Consider the following 21,182-nt stretch of genomic DNA (forward strand, 5'->3'; position numbering starts at 1 on the left):
GCATGGAGAATGAGAGACTGACTAGGAGAGTGTGAGTGAGGTGGAGAGGGCGAAGGGGAGGGGGAGACCGAGGATGAGATGGAGGGAAAGGGTGGAGAGGTATATAAGAGGGTGGTGTGAGTTGGAGAAAGGGCAGATTGATGACAGAGGACAGGATGACAGGCGATTTATTCTTGAAGTGTACCTTAGCTCCTGATCTTTACCGATTTATTTTGTATCGAGCACCTTAACAGTGTCCTTGATGCTGTTTGTTACTTTAATCTCGATATAATTTTCTACAAGATTATAATGAGGTAATGTACAGAATAAATCACTAAGTAAAAGGTGTTAAGGAATACCCAAAGGCATTCCTAATCCGGGCAGACACTTACCTTGAGCAGACAGCAGAGGGAGACAGCAGGGCAGCAGAACTAGTGGCAGTAGAGAGCAGAGGAATGATTGGATGTGCATTTTTATCTCTGTTAAACGGTAGAAAGTTAAAACGCAGACTTATCACACACACACACACACACACACACACACACACACATGCTACACCCATACACACACACACAAACTTTTGATACACACAAACTTGATACACACACACACGAACAAACTTTTGACACAAACTTATAGCACACACACACACACACACACACACACACACACACACACACACACACACACACACACACACACCACCTTTTCTTCTCACAAACCCCCCTTCATCTAAATCAATTTCTGTAATACGTTAACATCAAAAACACAAGTCGATACAAAGAAGAGAAAATTGTAAAAGTTCTCAGATTTAAGTGTTCAGAGTCAGTGTTCAAAATCAGATGAACACGATCACCAATTGTGGTAATATGAACATCTTGATTCAGTTACCTTTTCAGTTTTCGTTCAAATTTCAAAAGTTCTCAGATTTAAATGTTCAGAATTTGTGTTCAAAGTGTAACGAACAAAATCAATACTCTTGGTAATATGAACAACTGTATTCAATTATGTTTTCATTTTGTTTCGTTTTTTTTTATTTATTTATTCCTGCTTTGAACGGGTGATTTTACTAGCATACGGAGCGACTTCAAGCTCAGGGAGAGGCAGTTGTAAATATTTCGTAAACTCTTCACTAAAACCTTTCGTAAGTTCAAAAAAGATTCGTGTGGAAGCAGCGAGAATGAACGCAGCGTCTTATCCAGGTGTTAAAGGCCCACGTGTACTCGATAGGTCTTTAATTAACACCTGTAAAGGATTTTAGATGTGATGTGTTTGGCCCGTGAGTGAAGGGAGGGAGAGGTCAAAACGCGTGTGCTCTCCCTGCGACGGCAGGAAGGACACTGACACATGCGAAGGTGACACTGGGGTTTTGGGGGTAGGGTAATGGGGTGGAGTACTAATGAGAGAGAGAGAGGTGAGGGTGTGAGTTAATATAGAGAGGTGAGGGTGTGAGTTAAAAGAAAGAGAGAGGTGAGGGTGTGAGTTAAAAGAAAGAGAGAGGTGAGGGTGTGTGTCAAAAGAGAGAGAGGTGAGGGTGCGAGTTGAGAGAAGGAGGGAGGGGGGGGGGCGGAGTCAAAGAGCCGAAAAATCATGACCTGTCGAAAGCAAAGAGGCGAACTGTCAACACCGACGTCTTCTCTAATTAAGGGATGTAAACAAACTCTCTCTCTCTCTCTCTCTCTCTCTCTCTCTCTCTCTCTCTCTGACCCAACCCAACCTGACACAACCAAGCAAATCAACCTAGCCAATCCCTGCTCAACCTCACATAGCACCACCTAACCTAACCCAACCCAGCCCAATCCATCCCCAGTGCACCCCAGTCCAATCCAACCTTACCTAATCACCCCAATCCAACCTAATCCTACCCAAACCAAATCAGCCTAACCTAATTCAGTCCCCAGCCCATCCTGACCCAGCTTCTTCAGTCCTAATATAGCCAAACACAGCACAAATCCGTCTAACTTAAACGAGAGTAGTGTGTTCGCGTGTCACTTCATTTCTTTCCCACTTAAAACTTCACTGTACCACTTGCCAGAGCACACGTAGAGCACAGTCATTAAGAGACGAAACACCTTAAACACCTGCACGATAGCTGGGTACGGTGATGCATAAATTCTCGTTCAGTATGGTGTCGTAACTTCATCTTTTTCACCGTAACACTTGCACGATAGCTATTTACGGTGATGCATAAATGTACGGCCAGTATCGTGTCGTAACTTCATCCTTTCACCGTAAGCACCTGCACGATAGCTTGTTACGGTGATTCACAACTATTCGTTCCATTTCGTCTATCTGTCTATTGCCAGACGCCTTAATCCCGTAGGGGGTGGCAACAAACAAATTGCCTCCATGTCTCCCTGTCCCCCGCCATTTCACTGCCCTGCTCCCAGCTCACACCGCCCTCTCTCATATACTTCTCCACTCCATCCCTCCATCTCATTCTCGGACACCCCTTCCTTCTCCCTCCCCTCCACCTCACTCACATACACTTTCCTCGTCAGTCTCTCAATCCCCATCCTTAACTATATCCTTCCTTCTCTTTTTCCTCCTTCACCTCTCTCTCTCTCTCTCTCTCTCTCTCTCTCTCTCTCTCTCTCTCTCTCCATTTCGTGCCTTACCTATATTCTTTTCACCTTGATCCAATTTTTTTCGTCCTTTTGCAGCTTGTGTCACGTGGCTTAGTGGCAGGAAATAGGGCTAGAGGTCATCATTCTTGGCACTTCTTCGTGACTAGCATCATATTCTAGTGTTAATCTGCTCATCATTGAAGGTGGAGAGATGGCAATTTTAGGCCAAGTTATAGTGGAAGGAGTATTGATGCCTGACTAGTTCCATGGCTCTTCTTCGTGACTAGCATGGAATTAAGGCGGTCCAGTGGGATGTGGGCCAGAAGGGATTAAGTCTAAGGGATGGTTGGGGTTTACTGATAAATTAATACGACTCAGGGATTAGGGACTGGTCACTCTAGCCTTAGAGAGAGAAAGAAACACACACACACACACACACACACACACACACACACACACACACACACACACACAGGAATTCTAAAGTTAAGCTTTAAAATGGATTTGTGGACAAACTTTCGCTACACGGTGTGGTTTGCGTGTGGCGAGGAATTTGTGAGTTGTTGATTGTGTGTGTGTGTGTGTGTGTGTGTGTGTGTGTGTGTGTGAGAGAGAGAGAGAGAGAGAGGGGGGGTATGTGTGAGAGGTGTGTGTGTGTGTGTGTGTGTGTGTGTGTGTGTGTGTGTGTGTGTGTGTGTTTTTTTCTCTCCTTCCCTCTCCCTCTACAATCCTTTTCCCTTCCTCCTTCCTTCCCACTTTCCTCTTCCATCTCTCCTTCTCCACCTCTCTTTCTTTCCTCCCCCCTTCCTTCTCTTTTCCCTCCTCCATTTCTCTCTCTCTCTCTCTCTCTCTCCCCTTACCCCTTTCTTCCTTCCTCCTTCCTCCTCCTCCTCCTCAAGATATATTAGTCTCTCCCCCTCCCCCCCTTCCAACGTGACTGTACTGTAGAATCTCTCTCTCTCTCTCTCTCTCTCTCTCTCTCTCTCTCTCTCTCTCTCTCTCTCTCTCTCTCTCTCTGGTACTGTACTCTTTTCACTCAAACTTGGTCTAAAATTGCCATCTCTCCCTCTTGGTAGGGGTTATTTGACTCATCTATCTACCATATCTGTTCTATCTATCTATCTGTTTATCTATATCTTTCTAACTACAACTACTACTACCACAACTACTACTATTACTACTACTACTACAACAACAACAGCTACTACTACTACTACTACTACTATTACCACCACCACTACTACCACAACTACTACTACTACTACTACTACCACCACCACCACCACCACCACCACTACTACCACCACCACCACAACTACTACTACTACTACTACCACCACCACCACCAACTACTACTACTACTACTACTACCACCACCACCACCACCATCACTACTACTACTACTACTACTACTACAAAAACAGATGATACAGACGAAGCAAATTCAGTAACAATCCCAAATTAACTACAATACATAAACAAAGAAATAACCAAAATAAGTCGCCTATGAAATTGCGCTAGGTTAAGGTGAAAGGACTATAGAGACGCTGAAAATAGCAAACGTTTTCAGCGAACGTTTTCCTGCCAGTCCTTCTAGGTGTCTTCAAACGTTTGCTTTTCCTCGTAGAAGGCTCGAAGGAGAGAGAGAGAGAGAGAGAGAGAGAGAGAGAGAGTTTTACCTGGATTATGGTCTGGGCTATTTGACTCTCTCTCTCTCTCTCTCTCTCTCTCAATCTGTCTATCTACCTATCTATCTATCCATCTGTTTTCGTACCTATCTATATGCCTGTCATAGTATCAACATACCTCTATCCATCTATCTATCTGTCTGGCTATCTCTCCATGTGTATGTCTATCTACCTACCCACCTATCTATCTGTGTATCTATCTATCTATCTGTCTATCTACCTCCTCAAGCAACAGTAGTGGCATTGGGAAGGTTTGATATAAAGGAATTGCACCTTTACCTGGATTTACCTGTACTATTGGACCTTTGCATCAGTGGCCTCTCCTTACTTCCTCTTCCCTCCTTCCTCTTCCTTCCCTCCTTCCTCTTTCCTCCTTCCCTCCGTCCCTCCTTCCTCTTTCCTCCCTTCCCCCTTCCTCCCTCCCTTCCATCCATCCATCTTCTTCCTTCCCATCCTCTCCGTTCTTCTACTTCTCTCTCTCTCTCTCTCTCTCTCTCTCTCTCTCTCTCTCTCTCTCTCTCTCTCTCTCTCTCTCTCTCTCTCTCTCACACACACACACACACACACACACACACACACACACACACACACACACACACACACACATCTGACTTGTCACTCCATAAATCACCTGAAGACATCACCATATCAAGTGAGTGGATGGTATAGCAACGAGCTAACAAAGGGACCAAAGTGTTGTACAGTTCAGTCACTTTAACTTGGCCCAGATTTTCGTCCTTTTGCAGCTTATTTCACGTAGCTCAGTGGCAGAGAAAGACAATGCTACGGCTCTACATCCCATCCATAGCACTTCTTCGTGACTATAGTCGTTTTAATCTAACTTGGCCAAAAATTAACTTCTCTCCATCTTCAGTGTTGAGTTTTAGCAATAGATCGACCATAGAATTATACTAGTCACGAAGAAGTGCAGTGGAGGACGAAAACCTGTGCCAGTTAAAGTGACAAAACTCTCTCTCTCTCTCTCTCTCTCTCTCTCTCTCTCTCTCTCTCTCTCTCAACATCTAAACATTGAAATAGGAGAGATGGCAATTTTAGGCCAAGTTTCAGTGAGTGTAGTATAGAAGGAAAGATGGCAATTTTAGGCCAAGTTTCAGTGAATGTAGTATAGAAGAAAAGATGGCAATTTTAGGCCAGCATGAAGTGACGGTAGTATAGAAGGAGATATGGCAATTTTTAGGCCAGGTTGAGGTGAAAGTCGTATAGAAGGGAGATTAATAAAGCCATGTGTTAGAGATAATTGTGTTAAATATGTTAGTGGATGTGTTAAGCTAGGAGTGGCGTGGTTGTTTGTGTGTGTGTGTGTGTGTGTGTGTGTGTGTGTGTTTGATTCTCTTATGCTTGGCGGATGAAAGGGAATGGAGGAGAGAGAGAGAGAGAGAGAGAGAGGCTGAGTTAGAGGAGAATAAGCAGATGAGAGAGAACGAGAGATATGAATGTGTGTGTGTTTGTGTGTGTGTTTTGTTTCTCGTATGCTTGGCGGATGAGAGGTGATGGATGAGGATGGTTGAGAGAGAGAGAGGTATACATTGAGTTAGAGAATAAGCAGATGAGAGAGATAAGAATGTGTGTGTGTGTGTGTGTGTGTATGTGTGTGTGTGTGTGTGTGTGTGTGTGTGTGTGTGTGTGTGAGGATGGGTAAATACATGAGTGTGGGGTTCGATAGATGAGTGAGAGAATGAACTGACGAGAGCAAAGAGAGAAAATGAGAGAGTTTGGGAGTGAGTGTGGGTGTGGATGTGAATAAGGATGTGGATGTGAGTGGATGGAAAGATGAGTGAGTTAGTGAATAGAGGTGGATGGGTGGATCAGATAGATGGATGGATGTGGGGCTGGGTGGATGAGAGAGATAGATAAGGTAGATAAAATAATGCGAGGGAGAGTGAGAGTGGGTGGTGTGGGTGTGGGTGGGTGGGTAGTGGGGGGCGTGAATGGGAGAATCAGATTATGTTAATGCGTCACTCAGGTCCCTCACACACACACACACACACACACACACACACACACACACACACACACACACACACACACACACACACACACACACGCACAGTTCTACATATGCCCCTCTCTCTCTCTCTCTCTCTCTCTCTCTCATTTCCCAGGTGACTGCTTTACATCTCATCAACTCTCTCTCTCTCTCTCTCTCTAAGACGTAATCACACATCCCATGGTAGTGGAGAGGAACGCCTTCACGTGGTGGCACCGATGTAACTGGGCGGTGGAGCTGCCTGGTTATACAAAGGTCTCTCAGTCCCATCCCTATCCCCCGAAAGGAGGATGGTGTATTGTACTGCTACTACTACTACTACTACTACAGCTACTCTTCCTCTCTTCTTCCTCCTCCTCCTCATCCTCATCGTCGTCGTCATCATCATCCTTTCTGATATTTTTTTTTTTTTTTTTTTCATTGTACAGGGAAGGAAGGGTAGCGTCACCAAGGTGTCTTTGTATTCAATGTGGAGGGTTTATACCTTGTTTTATATATCCCACCTCCACTCATCACCCAGAGTGGTATTTCAGCTTGCCAGACCCACCACTATTGTTGAAGATGTGATAGATATGGAAAGGTGGTGTGGAGGGGAAGGTGTTTTGAGTGATCCTATACTTACATTTATCTAGATTGCTTCTTTTCACTTGTGACCTAGGACTGCTGGAATGGGATTCTCACTCCTTATATATATATATATATATATATACACACAGTATATGTGTGTGTGTGTGTGTGTGTGTGTGTGTGTGTGTGTGTGTATGTTTGTATATATATATTGTCTGTTAGAATAAGAGGCTAGATTTAAACAAACAACATCTAAATGCAGTACTTTTTCCTATTTATTTATTTATTTACTTGTTTGTTTTTATTCTTTGAGTGTGTGATGGGGAAGGTAAAGACTATTAGCGTAGCATGGAGTGAAACCCCATGGGTGTCATCAGGGCGGGTGTGTGGCTTCATAGCACAGAGGTAAAAAAGGCGCCATGTTGTGTGGCAATGTTTCTTTGTGTGGAGGCGACACCAACACACCTGGACATATTATAAGCCTCTTACTACACCACACCACCACTACTACCTTCAGTTTTGTCAGTACCACAATAACCGCAACAACGTCCACTACACAAACACTTCCACATAACACCACTACTCTGTTTATTTTATCATGGCGGAGATTTTCGTCCTTTGCCCAACAGCAGCAACAATAAAAACATAATCTATTTTCCAAGTGCATCTTGGCCTAAAAATTCGATTAGGATAGAAAACGGAGTCGTGTGTCGTGGTCTGGGATGGGGTGTTATAAGAACATAAGAACATAAGAAGAGAGGATAACTGCAGTAGGCCGGTTGGCCCATGCTAGGCAGCTCCTAGAAGAGTAACTGAACTACTAGAATGAGATAAGGATAGCAAAGAAGAAGGCTCTCCCCCGCCCTCCAAACCCTCCAGCCGAAGCCGGCAGGAAAAAGTCAGAAAGAACACCACGCCGTATAGAAAAACTGGCGTGGACATTTTACAGGAAAGTGTGAAAGGAGAATAGAGACTATCATAGTGTAACCTGAAAAGAAAATTTATTTTTGAATTAGTATTGGTTATAATATTTTCTTTATTCTATATCCACCCCTTATTTGTCATATGCTTATCTAGCCTATGCTTGAAACTCTCAATGGAAGAGGCAGCAACTACTTTACTAGGTAGCTTATTCCATTCGTCTACTACTCTATTACCAAACCAATTTCTACCGATTTCCTTTCTGAAACGGAATTTTCTAAGTTTGAAACCATTATTTCTAGTTCTATCCTGTATGCTCACTTTAAGTACCTTGCTAATATCCCCCTTATTTATACCATTCATCTACTTAAAACCTCAATTAAGTCTCCCCTTACTCTACGCCTCTCTAGCGAATGCAGACTTAGTCTTTTCAGTCTGTCTTCATATGACAGGTTCCGGACGTCATGTATCATTTTAGTCATTCTTCTCTGTACATTTTCTAACGAATTAATATCCATTCTATAGTAAGGACACCAAAATTGTACTGCGTAGTCTAAATGTGGCCTTACTAATGCTAGATAAAGTTTCAGTATTACTTTAGATGATCTATTGCTCACGCTTCTCGAAATAAATCCTAGGACCCTATTTGCTTTATTTCTCGCATTAATGCACTGTTGCCTAGGTTTAAGGTCGTTACTAATCATAACTCCTAGATCTCTCTCGCATTCCGATTTGCTAATTTCTTTGTTATCTAAGCTGTATTTAGTATCTCCAATGGTCTTGCCTACGTTAAGTACTTTACATTTTTCAACGTTAAATTCCATTTGCCAAGTTTTAGACCATTTGGACAATGTATCGAGGTCTTTTTGTAAGTAATGGCAATCGTCAGTCGAGTTAATGATACGCCCTATTTTTGTATCGTCGGCAAATTTGCTGATTCTGCTATTGACTCCTAAGTCTAGATCATTTATATATATGATAAATAATAAGGGACCGAGTACTGAACCCTGTGGTACACCGCTAGTTACTAATCCCCAGTCCGACTTAGTTCCATTTATTAATACTCTCTGCTTTCGTCCTTTCAGCCAGGATTCTATCCATTTTAAGATATCGCCGTCTATACCGTGTGCTCGAACCTTTCTAACTAACCTTTCGTGTGGGACCCTATCAAAAGCTTTACTAAAGTCCAGATAAATAACATCGTAAGCTTTATCGCTATCTACTGCCTCATAGACCTCCGAGTAGAATGACAACAAATTTGTGAGGCAGGATCGTCCTTGCCTGAATCCGTGCTGACTTTCGTTTATAAGATTAAATCTTTCTAAGTGTTCTCTAATCTTATTTGCCAAAATTGACTCTAACATTTTTCCTACTATTGACGTTAGACTTATCGGACGATAATTCGACGCAGCTGATTTATCACCCTTTTTAAAGATGGGCACTACGTTTGCGGTTTTCCACGCCTCTGGAACTTCTCCTGAACTTAAAGAGTCATTAAATAACGTTAAAAGTGGCTGACATAATTCTTCTTTGGTTTCTTTTATAATTTTTGCATATATATCGTCCGGACCTGGCGATTTTTGAGGTTTTAACTTGTTAATTTCTTTCAATACACGTCCTCCTTACTAATGGTTATTTTACTAAGAATATTTTCCGTATTCTCATGGTAAATATTTGCTGCTTGAGGGACCAGGCTTAGATTTTCCTTGGTGAATACTGATATGAAATAATTATTTAGGATGGAGCACATTTCTTTATCTTCACTGGTAATGTCACCTCATTCTGTTCTGAGTGGTCCTATCCTATCTTTATTTTTCGTTCGGTACATTTGATAAAAACCCTTGGGGTTTACTTTTGATTCACTTGCAACCTTAATTTCATAACTTCTCTTTGCTTTTCTTATCTCCCTCTTTACTTCTCTATTTAAAATTGTGTACCGGTTACGTAAGTGTTCCTCTCCACGTTTTATTTTTCTATATATTCCTTTCCTTTGGCCTATGAGAGATTTTAATCTGTTGTTTAACCATCTTGGTTCTGAATTGTTAGTTCTAAATGGTTTTGAAGGAATATATCTATCTTGGCCTCCGTGTATTATATTTATTAACTCGTTATACTTCTCACTGGTCGAACGTCTGTTTGGTACTGGAGCTGAGTTAATTTCCGTCACCTGGACTACATTCCTATCTACCACCTCCCCCCTCACAGATACCTGACGGACGTCCCCACGTGCTTCCTGCGCCTGACCTATGACCTGGGGATCCCCACTAACCTGACATTCCCTCAAATAGCTAATCTCCCTGTGGAATACCGTTCGAAAATAAGCTCTTAAGCCATCGAAATCTCTCTCTCTCTCTCTCTCTCTCTCTCTCTCTCATTTACATAAATTTTCTTAGCGTAGAGTAGTATATATCCTTGTACATAGTTTTCTCCGCCTTCACGTGGTGGCACTGATATAATTTGGCTGCCCCACTACCACTTTACACAAACCAGTGTCCACAGAAAGAAGAGGTCAACCTATCATCCTCTATCAGTGCGACGAAGGTCAATCACGTGCTGGATGCTGAGTGCTGACCTGGAGTGACCTGGTAGGAGTTGGCGGGGTCAGTGTCTAGTGGGGGGGTCACAGGTATGCCCTCTCACACTTCTGTCCTGCCCCGTTTTCTCTCTCACTCAAGTTTTCCCATTTTCTCTTTAAACATCTCCATATGATCCATTTTCTCTTTAAACCTCTCCATATCATTTTTTTATTTTTTTTTTATTTTTTATTCATTTGTTTTTCCTTCCTCTGTTGTTATAAAAAAATATATATACATACCGGTATATATGTTGACAAAGTGCCAGTAAGATAATGCTGGTCACGTGATCGAGCCAGCTTTTTGTACACACTGCAGCGTCCAGCTTACCCCCCTTCTGTGGACCTTTAGCTCCCCCTGTCTCACGAAAGGAGGTTGAAGGATTGCAGGATAAGGCCAACGACTGCAGTCCACTGGGTTCACGTTTCCGATGAGGCTGAGGTTGCTACTATTACTACTACTACTACTACTACTGCAACTACTACTACCACTTCTCCTCCTCCTCCTCCACCTCCTCCTCCTCCTCCTCCTCTTACTACTACTACTACTACTAATACTACTACCACTACTACTACTACTACGGTACTGCTGCTATCACCACCACCATCACTACTACTACTACTATCACCACCACCACCACTTCTACTACTATTCCTGCTACAGCTACTACTACTTTGGCAACAACAACAACAACTACCACCACCAATCACTCAACAACCACAGCACAGACGCCAAACACGAAACAAATATTTAGGTGAAACAAGAAACGGGAACGCGAAACAGACGAAAAGGAGGGCTAAAACAAACGTGAAACAGAATACGTGAAATATACTTGATCACGCCTTGCCTACGTGAGATGTGTGTTGACCTTGAGACTGCAACTGACTCACCTCTCTCTCTCTCTTTGTCAGGTGGTATTGACGTGTGTGTGTGTTGCATACATACGCACACGTTCAGTACAGAGCCAGTCTCTCTCTCTCTCTCTCTCTCTCTCTCATTGTCAGGTGGTATTGACGTGTGTGTGTGTGTGTGTGTTGTGTACATACCCACACGTTCAGTACAGAGCTAGTAACTCTCTCTCTCTCTCTCTCTCTCTCTCTCATCATCATCATCATCATCATCATCATCATCATCATCAAATTTACAGTCCGTGGATTTCATTGCAGGGTGACAATACTAAGGTAGTAATAATAGTACTCGCTAGTAGTAATAGTAGCGGTGGTGGTAGTAGTAGTAGTAGCAGTAGGAGCAGTAGTAGTGGTGGTGGTGGTGGAATTTAAATATTTATTGTTCACAAAGTGCTAATACAACAAAAGGAGGTGGTGGATCGTGCCATACACCTTCTTCAGCCAATACAGTTACATACAGTGGGTGATTTAACATTCGCGGGTGTGGCCGCGGATTATGCATCTGGGTGTAGCCACATAACCTTTAAAAAAAATAAGTTACTCTCTATGTTATAAAATACAGAGGCATTTGTAATTTGTAAAGGATAGTATAAAAGTAGTAGGATAGTATTAGTAGTAAAGTGGTAGGATAGTATTAGTAAAGTAGTAGGATAGTATTAGAGTAGTAAAGTAGTAGGATAGTATTAGGAGTAGTAAAGTAGTAGGATAGTATTAGTAGTAGTAAAGTAGTAGGATAGTATTAGTAAAGTAGTAGGATAGTATTAGTAGTAGTAAAGTAGTAGGATAGTAGTAGTAAAGTAGTAGGATAGTATTAGTAAAGTAGTAGGATAGTAGTAGTAAAGTAGTAGGATAGTAGTAGTAAAGTAGTAGGATAGTATTAGTAGTAGTAAAGTAGTAGGATAGTATTAGTAAAGTAGTAGGATAGTAGTAGTAAAGTAGTAGGATAGTAGTAGTAAAGTAGTAGGATAGTATTAGTAAAGTAGTAGGATAGTAGTAGTAAAGTAGTAGGATAGTATTAGTAGTAGTAAAGTAGTAGGATAGTATTAGAGTAGTAAAGTAGTAGGATAGTATTAGTAGTAGTAAAGTAGTAGGATAGTATTAGTAAAGTAGTAGGATAGTATTAGGAGTAGTAAAGTAGTAGGATAGTATTAGTAGTAGTAAAGTAGTAGGATAGTATTAGTAAAGTAGTAGGATAGTATTAGGAGTAGTAAAGTAGTAGGATAGTATTAGTAGTAAAGTAGTAGGATAGTATTAGTAAAGTAGTAGGATAGTATTAGGAGTAGTAAAGTAGTAGGATAGTATTAGGAGTAGTAAAGTAGTAGGATAGTATTAGTAGTAGTAAAGTAGTAGGATAGTATTAGGAGTAGTAAAGTAGTAGGATAGTATTAGTAGTAGTAAAGTAGTAGGATAGTATTAGTAGTAAAGTAGTAGGATAGTATTAGTAGTAGTAAAGTAGTAGGATAGTATTAGTAGTAGTAAAGTAGTAGGATAGTATTAGGAGTAGTAAAGTAGTAGGATAGTATTAGGAGTAGTAAAGTAGTAGGATAGTATTAGAGTAGTAAAGTAGTAGGATAGTATTATAGTAAAGTAGTAGGATAGTATTAGGAGTAGTAAAGTAGTAGGATAGTATTATAGTAAAGTAGTAGGATAATATTAGAGTAGTAAAGGAATAGTGATAGTGCTGGTGGTTGTAGTAATAGTAGTAGTAACAGCGGTAGTAGTAGTAATAGTGGTGGTGATGGTGGTACAATAGTAATAGTAGTAGTAGTAAGTGGTGCTGGTGATGGTGGTGGTCGTGGTTGTAGTGATAGTAGTAGTTATAGTGGTGGTGGTTGTAGTAATAGTAGTAGTAATAGTACTGATGGTAGTAGTAGTAGTAGAAATGGTGCTGGTGATGGTGGTGGTCATGGTGGTAGTGGTGGTAGTGGTACTATAATAATAATAATAATAATAATAATAATAATAATAAATGATGTTAATTATGATGAAACTAATGACAGGTGAATGCGGTGATATTGTTGATAAGGATGAGCAGTGGTGATGATGATGATGATGATGATGATGATGATGATGATGGTGGTGAACAAAACAGAATGATAAAAAGTTGGACAGGAATCGTACAAGGCAGAGTGATGGTGCAACTGAGAGAGAGAGAGAGAGATTATTATTAAACCCCTCCTCACTCCCCACCCCACCCCACCCCACCCCACCTTCCTCACGTGTCCTCTTGCACCATGCCCCCCCCCTCTCTCTCGTTGCATCATCATTCAGTCCTGTTCTGCGCACCAACTTTATAATATGTTTCTGCTGTTGTCATCATCATCATCATCGCTAGTCATGCTTATTATTATTAGTATCATTACCACCGTATTTATCACAGTCATTAGTTTGAGCGTCTTAACATTATTACCGTTGTTCCTACTGATACTACTACTACTACTACTTCAACTACTACTACTACTACTACTACTACTACTACTACTACTGTCCTTTTATTATTACAGTATCATTATTATTATCATTAGGCAATAGTTACTACTATTACTGCCACTACTAAAAAAAAAACTACTATTGCTTCTGGGACATCTACCACCACCACTACTACTACTACTACTACTGCCACCACCACTACTACTACTACTGCCACCACTACTACTACTACTACTACTGCCACCACTACTACTACTACTACTGCCACCACTACTACTACTACTACTACTACTACTGCCACCACTACTACTACTACTACTACCACCAACAACAACACCACCACCAACACCACTACTATAGTACCACCACCACCATTACTACTACTACTACATCGTACAATGAAATTCACTGACTAAATTCGATGATGAGAGAGAGAGAGAGAGAGAGAGAGGCCCTGTACAGAACATGTGGGTATCTAACCAGCCCTCACACACACACACACACACACACACACACGTCAATACTTTTCAACAATACGCGTTTGTTCTACCCTGACATTGGAGGGTTGATTTGACTAGTAACCAAGGAGACTCATTGCCTTTAAGCTCATTTTACAGCCATGTGTAGCTAGACTGGAGGGTTGATTTGACTAGTAACCAAAGAGACTCATTTTTGCCTTTCAACTCATGTGACGCCATGTGTAGCCAGATTGGAGGATTTATTTTTGACTAGTAACCAAGGAGACTCATTCGTGCAACATAACTGGGCTTCATCCAAGTAACCATGACAGTAAATACATAGATGGATAGATAGATAAATTACGCCAGACGATTTTATTCAGCTGTTATGAGCCTGACGAATGGACAGATGGAACGTGCATAATAATAATAATAATAATAATGATACAGAAGAGCAGCTTGAAACTTCGCCTTATCACCAGAGAGAGAGAGAGAGAGAGAGAGAGAATTATCACACAAGAGGGGGCGTAGTAAGGTGGTACAGGTATGCGGGGGAGTGAGTCATGTTACCAAACACCAGAGTTTAACCGACAAAAAATAATTTAAAAAATAAATGAATAAAGACCAACGACAGATTTAATTGGATTTGATAATATTTTTGATAGTAAAAGAATGTCTCATATTTACCTTTACAACAATAAATAAGATACGAATAAATGTGTGTTTTTCGATGAGTAAATTTGGTGTGTGTCGTTCTGTCTCGGCTACCGCCCTTTATTTGGAGGAAGCAGCCTCGGTATATAGATAGATAGTAAAGGTATGCTGAGTACATACCTTTATACAGCAAAAGAAGGTGATGGGTCTTGCCACGTGACACCTTCAGAGTAGTTATATAGTCTATCTGTCTATTTCCAGACGCCATAATCCCATAAGGGGTGGCCATTAGACTTTGAGTTATTTGTTTTACGGGGAGGGGCACTAACCCTCCACCAACCCACTTGTTGACACGTAGGGAGCAAATATGGGTTGATTATATGGTTACCACCCAGCGTTGTAAATGGTTTCTTGGCTTACAGGAAACCATTAGGCTTGTCACTCAATGTAAAGCCACCTGTAAAGGAAAGAAAAGCAATAAGAAGTGACAGGAAAGATGGGAGAAACAGGAAGAGAGGAGGGCAGGCACATAAAAAGAATGATAAAGGCTAAGGAAGAAGTAGGCATTGGTTATAAATTCGTGGGTGTGACCACGCCCTGTAGCAAATATTAGCTATAATATAATATGTTACAAAATGTAAAGGAGTTTATAAGATACAGGAAAGAGAATTAGCACCTGAGCAACACATGTCACAGCGTTGATGACATTGCACCGCCTTATCAGTGGGTCGTATGGGGTCCGTGATTACAGTATAGGAAATCCCAGCGGCAGAATATTTCGCCGTAAATAATATAAATAAAGGTGTACATAACAAAAATAAAGGACACTAACATTATATTTCGCCGTATCAGCATTTTAAACGGGAAAGGCAGACTTAGAGGTGACGTGGCAAGAGCAGTATCGAGCGACGGCCTGACGGGAACTGATCGTGTGGGAACCAAGAGTGATAGTAAAAATAAGGCCTTAGCGTGATATTTTTCCCTGTCAGAGTCTAAAACAAAGTGTGGAATAATCAGCGGTGGCATGACAGTCATGATGTCAGCAAAGATAAACAGTGCACCGGACTTTAACCGACCCTTAACAGGAACGGATCATGACAGATCCGTGGGAAGCTGAGATGCTGCACACACCCACCCGTCACTACCACAAATTCGCCTCTTTATATTTCCTATTTCCTCTGGCTAACTCGAAAGGACGGGGTTATGTCTTGTGAGTAATGAGACAGTATTTACGTATGTGCAAACCAATGTGGTGTTTAAATTCATCACAGGCAGTTTAAATGGTGGGAAATTATGGGAGTTGGTGGTGTGTGGCATTGGAACATGGTGTATATAACCTCGGGTTGGGGCAAGCTTTCCTCAGATAACTTACACTTGTGGTGAGTTGGTGGGGTGTGTGCAGGTAAGACCAAATATTGCGGTAATGTTAACTTGCATATCCTCAGTATTTCAGTAATTTGCCTGAATAACGACATGTAGCCTTCCCGTATATGGCGATAATTTAATAGTATACTTCTTTCTTTTCAGGGTCGCGAGTTCCATCTGTCTCCCCGAACCACAACGATGTCAGGTAAGTGTTTTATTGATCACTACAAAAATTAGGTGTAGGGCAGTCTAAGAGGACGTCAATTTTTACAATCCAGACAGAGAAAACCTCCCATTATAGTTTTCATTAATTCCCTTCATTTTTTTGTTCTATTTGCCTCTGGTAGTATTAGAATTAGGCCCATGGACTGAAGGGAGTTTTTTTTTCGTGCCCCTAGGCGTGTATGAAAATGCGTGCACTGTGGACTGAAGGCTCAAGCAGACCTTAAATTCATCATCGTTCTCTATTAAATCCAAATTCAGGAGTGGCTACCGTGTTTCTGTTCGCCAAATGTCTCTTCGCTTCTGCTGGGTTCTTGGCTATTACGGGATTACAGGTAGTTAAGCTGAGTGACACGTTCTGGGACTCTCTCTAGGTCCTTTTCACTCATTACTGCGCTAGATTGTTTTCCTTTTCTGACCCGTCTCTTCGTAAACGTTGACAGTCCTAGTATGACCTGCAGGCTCTCAACATCCTCCATAATGTTGAATCCTCAGTTCTTCCCTGAGACATCAAGCCACCCTAGTCGTCGATAGGAGACTGCCCTTGTCCGTCTTCGCTTGAGCCATACCAGCCTTACTTACGGTCTCTTCATACTGTAACTGCCCTACGACTATCCATCACCTCTTTATTGATAGCTCATATCTTCAGCACCGTCTCTCAGCTTTCCCCGTCATTTCCTTACACCGTCGGCCCCCACAACGTACTGATTTCCTAGGTGACTCTCCCACTGTTTGCCAATATCACTTCTTGCTGCGCTTCATATCGTACATTGATTTCCCTGCTCCTTTCTACCTGAGTGTCACATGTACTACTGTGTGGAGCTAGTTCTTTGTTACTAAGTTCCTTCCTTTGTGGGGGAGGGAGATGGGAAGGTTGTGGGAAGTTTGTATATATAACCAGGAAGTTGCCTTTTTCCCTTTGAACTGCTTACATTTGGTAGGTTTACTACTTTCTGCACTTTGGTGGTGGAGAGGGACGCCTTCACGTGGTGGCATTGATATGACTAGGTGGCTTTGCTGCTTGGCTATGCAAACGTGTCTCCATATCAACCAAAAGGAGGATGATAGATTGTAGAAAAAGGGTAACTTTGGTCTACAAATTAGTCGAATTACTACTATTACAACTATTAGTACTATTATTGTTAGCACTGGTGCTGCTATTATTACTAATACTACCAGGACTACTGCTACTACTACTGTTAGTGCTGGTGCTACCACCACCACCACCACCATCATTACGTTTCATCAACTTCCCCCAGGTCGCCCAGCCTCTCACAGCGACCTCTCTGGTGCGGGGTACACGAGCGGCGGCGTCGGCAAGGGCAGCGTGGCGGCGGGTATGCAGTCCTATGCAGACACCCATGGGGGGGGCAAGGGCTTGGTGTCCGGGCTGCAAAGTTCCGGGGCACGAGGACAGGAATTTGGTGGTAGGTTGAAGTAATGTTTGTACTTTAAATCTCATTCCACAGTCTTATTTTATACTTTTCCACGTCGCATTCCACTTTTATTGTACTTTTCCACTTTCATTCCGCGGTTTTATGCCTCTGTTCATTCCAGTCAGATTTTTTACTTTTTCCCCTTCTCACTCCAGTGGTTATTTTGTACTTCTCCACGTTGCATGCCAAGTAAAATTATTTTGTATTTTCCCCTCATTCCACAGTTTATTATTGTATTCTTCCACTTTCATTCCACAGTTTGATTTTGTATTTTCCCACTTTCATTTCCAGTTGGATTTTGTATTTTTCCGCTTCTCATTCCAGTCTTGTACTTTTCCACTTCTTATTCCTCCAGTTCATTTTTGTTAATCATCGTACGTAACTTCACTTTCCCACAGTCCGTAAGTGTCCGTTGATTCAGGTTTAGTAGTGAAATTAATTGTTTCCTGCTCGTTGTCCTTCCTACTTGTCCATTCCTGCTCGTTGTTCTTTCTTGCTGGTTTTCCTGTATTGCTCGTTGTCCATTCCTGTTTGTCCTTTCCTGCTCATTGTCCTTTCCTGCTTGTACATCTTGGCACTACATGAATTAGTGTGATTTATACAAGTAGCTAGTGCCCAAATATCCGGTGTCGTATGCACGGAGTGACTTGTGCAGGTTTGATCCAGGGTAAGGTTAGGTTAGATTAATTTAGGCTAAATAGAGAAAGGAATGGTAACTTCCTGCATAAAGTCACTCCATGCATATGACACCGGGTAATAACAACCTTTCAAAATACTTTAAAATGCTCCTTCAAAATACTTTTTAAAAACTTCATCAAAATACTTCTTAATTACTTCAGGAAAGTATTTCTTAAATAATTCTCAAAATAGTTCTTAAATACTTCAAAATATTTGTCTTAAATCAGTCATACCCTTGCAATTTTTAGTCTTCCCTACACCTAATTTTTATTCAGGAGACTGGCAGGTCATATTCTGGATGGGGGTTACTTAAGCAAGGATGAAGGAAGCAAAGTCTAGAAGCTGACAAAATTCTTCATTCCAAGGAGAAAAAAAAAAAAAAAAAATGAAATTCGAGATCATTTTTATTTGGAGATTCTTGAACGCGTTGCTCTTATAAGACTCCAGGTTATAGGGAGTAGGAAAATACAGAGGAAGACAGTTCCAGAGCTGAATTATTACAAGGATGAAGGAAGATGCAAGCAGACAGTTTAGAAGAGCAGTGACCATTGAGGTAGTTATAGAAAAAGAAGCAGCATTGCGGCGAAGAGACAGGTTGAAAGGAATCCGAGTTTGAGACGAAACGCAATAGGAAGCTAAATATCATCAATTTCTGTGCAGACGGCAACACCTCCCGTAGCGCCATGGACAGTGCAGGATTTGGCAGTGGTGGCGTGAACAAGGGCAGCCTCGGCTCCAACACCATGAGTTCCGTGGACAGGTCTGGCTCTGGTGGTGGACTCAGGTCGTCGCTGCAGTCCATTGGCGCCAAGAAGTGAGATGGCGGAGGTGGTCGATCTAGTGCTGCCCTGATTTTTTTTTTATAAATTGTGTATGTGTGTGACTGGGTTGAAATGTAACCAAGGAGAATCTTCATTTTCCACCTGATTGGGTTTTATTTAATGTAACTCACAAATTGGCTGTTTTAATAAGAACATGCAAAATGTAACTGATTCTCCTGTTATAATTGGCATAAATAAATATGGGTATGTCTAGGGCCAGTCTGTTGGCGTTGTGGCTGCCATATTTTATTTAAGGATTAATGTTCAGCTTCATTGCCTAGAAAGTCAGTATTTCCAAGTCAGATTTTTTTTTTCATCTTATTACAGAACAAAGTTAAACCCGTATGTTTTTTAGTGTTACGTTTACCTGGAAATAAAAATACCACCTGTACTTCAGTTTTTTTTATCCATTTTCATCGTTTCTGGTTATACTGGCATACTGAACAGATTGTGAACATTTTGGATATTAACAGTTCCATTATGTTGAAATACAAAATGTTCCTAAGATTAAGGCTGTCTCCGTCTTTAATGCTGAGCTATAGCAAGAAACGGTGGACTTTGATGCTAGTCACACACACATTATTAGAAGGGTGTGACCGGTAAAAATTTATGGTGCTAGTCACGAAGAATACCATGAAAATAATAGCTGCTTGGTACATGAGATAGTTCCTGTACAAATGACCAGGCTGCTGAAACAAGACAGAAAAGACTACGCTGGTAGTGATGGGCGATATCAGTGATTCATTTCGATACTATACCGATTACTTGTCCAGTATCGGTGGTATCGATTACCGAAACCGATACTTCAGTTTATGAAATGACCCTGAAAAATAATTATCATTTACAATGGACATATTCCAAGTTATTATCACTATATGGCACTCTAGTCTGTGAATGTGAAACAGCCCCTCAGTGGAGTGATAAAATTGCAGAGATCACTTAGCAGTAACTTTTAAAATAGCGTTTGTATCCCAGGGGTGGTTGGGGTTTATTGTTCACGTAATGCCACTCAGGTATGAGTTGGCTGGTCGCTCATCTCAAATGTCAGGACCAACTTGCCTAGCCCTAGGCTTCTACGCTCGTTATGGGGCAACAGTGGATTAGATGAAAAATACTCGGTAACAGTTTTTCTTTCCTGCAGTATTCATAGTAATACCTAGCCATCAGTATCGATTCTTCAAAATAAAGAGCTGGTATCGGAAGTATTGATCCGCCCACTATTAGAAGCAGGCTTCTCAGGATCAGTGCATTAATCAGTGGAATTCCTCTCCCAGTGCAGTTGTTAGCGCCACCCCAGTCGACGTATCAAGACTTTTGCACTCGTCTTTGGGACTTGTTTTGCACTCATCTTTGGGACTTGTTTTGCACTCATTTTTGGGACTTGTTTTGTACTCATCTTTGAGACTTGTTTTGTATTCTTTGGGACTGTTCTGCACTCATCTTTGGGACGTTTTGCACTCATCTTCGGGAGGTATTCAGATTCGTAGACTAAACTCTTTGCAACATTAATTATACCCAGTCGTATACCCAGCTGCATACGGCATACAGCGCAGCCTCTCCTAACAAACATAATCAAATTGGTACTGAGTGTAGCGATAAGGCTGGCGTGCTGGACGATGTAAGGTAGCTAATGTATCTTGTGCTTTTTCTTTCGTCTACTGAGTCACTGGGGTAGCCAGCCGGGTTAGTGAAACGAAGATATAGTTACGCTTGCCCTCATACTGGAAAAAAAGGATTAAGCTTGCCCTGATACTGAAAAAACTAATGATTAAGCTTGCCCTTATACTAAAAAAAGATAGGATTAAGCTTGCCCTCATACTGGAAAAAAAAGATTAAGCTTGCCCTCACAGTGAAAAACGATAGGATTAAGCTTGCCCTGATACTAAAAAAAAAAAGATTAAGCTTGC

General features: G+C 41.5%; 1 protein-coding gene across 1 annotated transcript; it reads left to right on the forward strand.

Moving 5' to 3' along the window:
- The first annotated feature begins 16,120 nt into the window (after window positions 1–16,120).
- LOC145397440 (uncharacterized) lies at window positions 16,121–19,666 on the forward strand. The gene is made up of 4 exons (XM_080270499.1): window positions 16,121–16,155; window positions 16,281–16,323; window positions 17,600–17,767; window positions 19,115–19,666. The coding sequence occupies exons 2-4, from the start codon at window positions 16,317–16,319 to the stop codon at window positions 19,270–19,272; spliced, it is 333 nt and encodes a 110-aa protein (XP_080126625.1). The 5' UTR covers window positions 16,121–16,155; window positions 16,281–16,316; the 3' UTR covers window positions 19,273–19,666.
- Window positions 19,667–21,182: the final 1,516 nt, after the last annotated feature.

Source organism: Coenobita brevimanus, chromosome 41, assembly GCF_032717465.1.
Source record: "Coenobita brevimanus isolate Jiangsu-jjx chromosome 41, ASM3271746v2, whole genome shotgun sequence".
NCBI classification, from domain to species: domain Eukaryota; kingdom Metazoa; phylum Arthropoda; class Malacostraca; order Decapoda; family Coenobitidae; genus Coenobita; species Coenobita brevimanus.

Bases quoted from the DNA above. Each gene is read 5' to 3' on its own strand.
- LOC145397440 (XM_080270499.1), top strand. The intron at 17,768-19,114 runs GTAGGTTGAAGT...ATTTCTGTGCAG, and splicing joins ACGAGGACAGGAATTTGGTG to ACGGCAACACCTCCCGTAGC.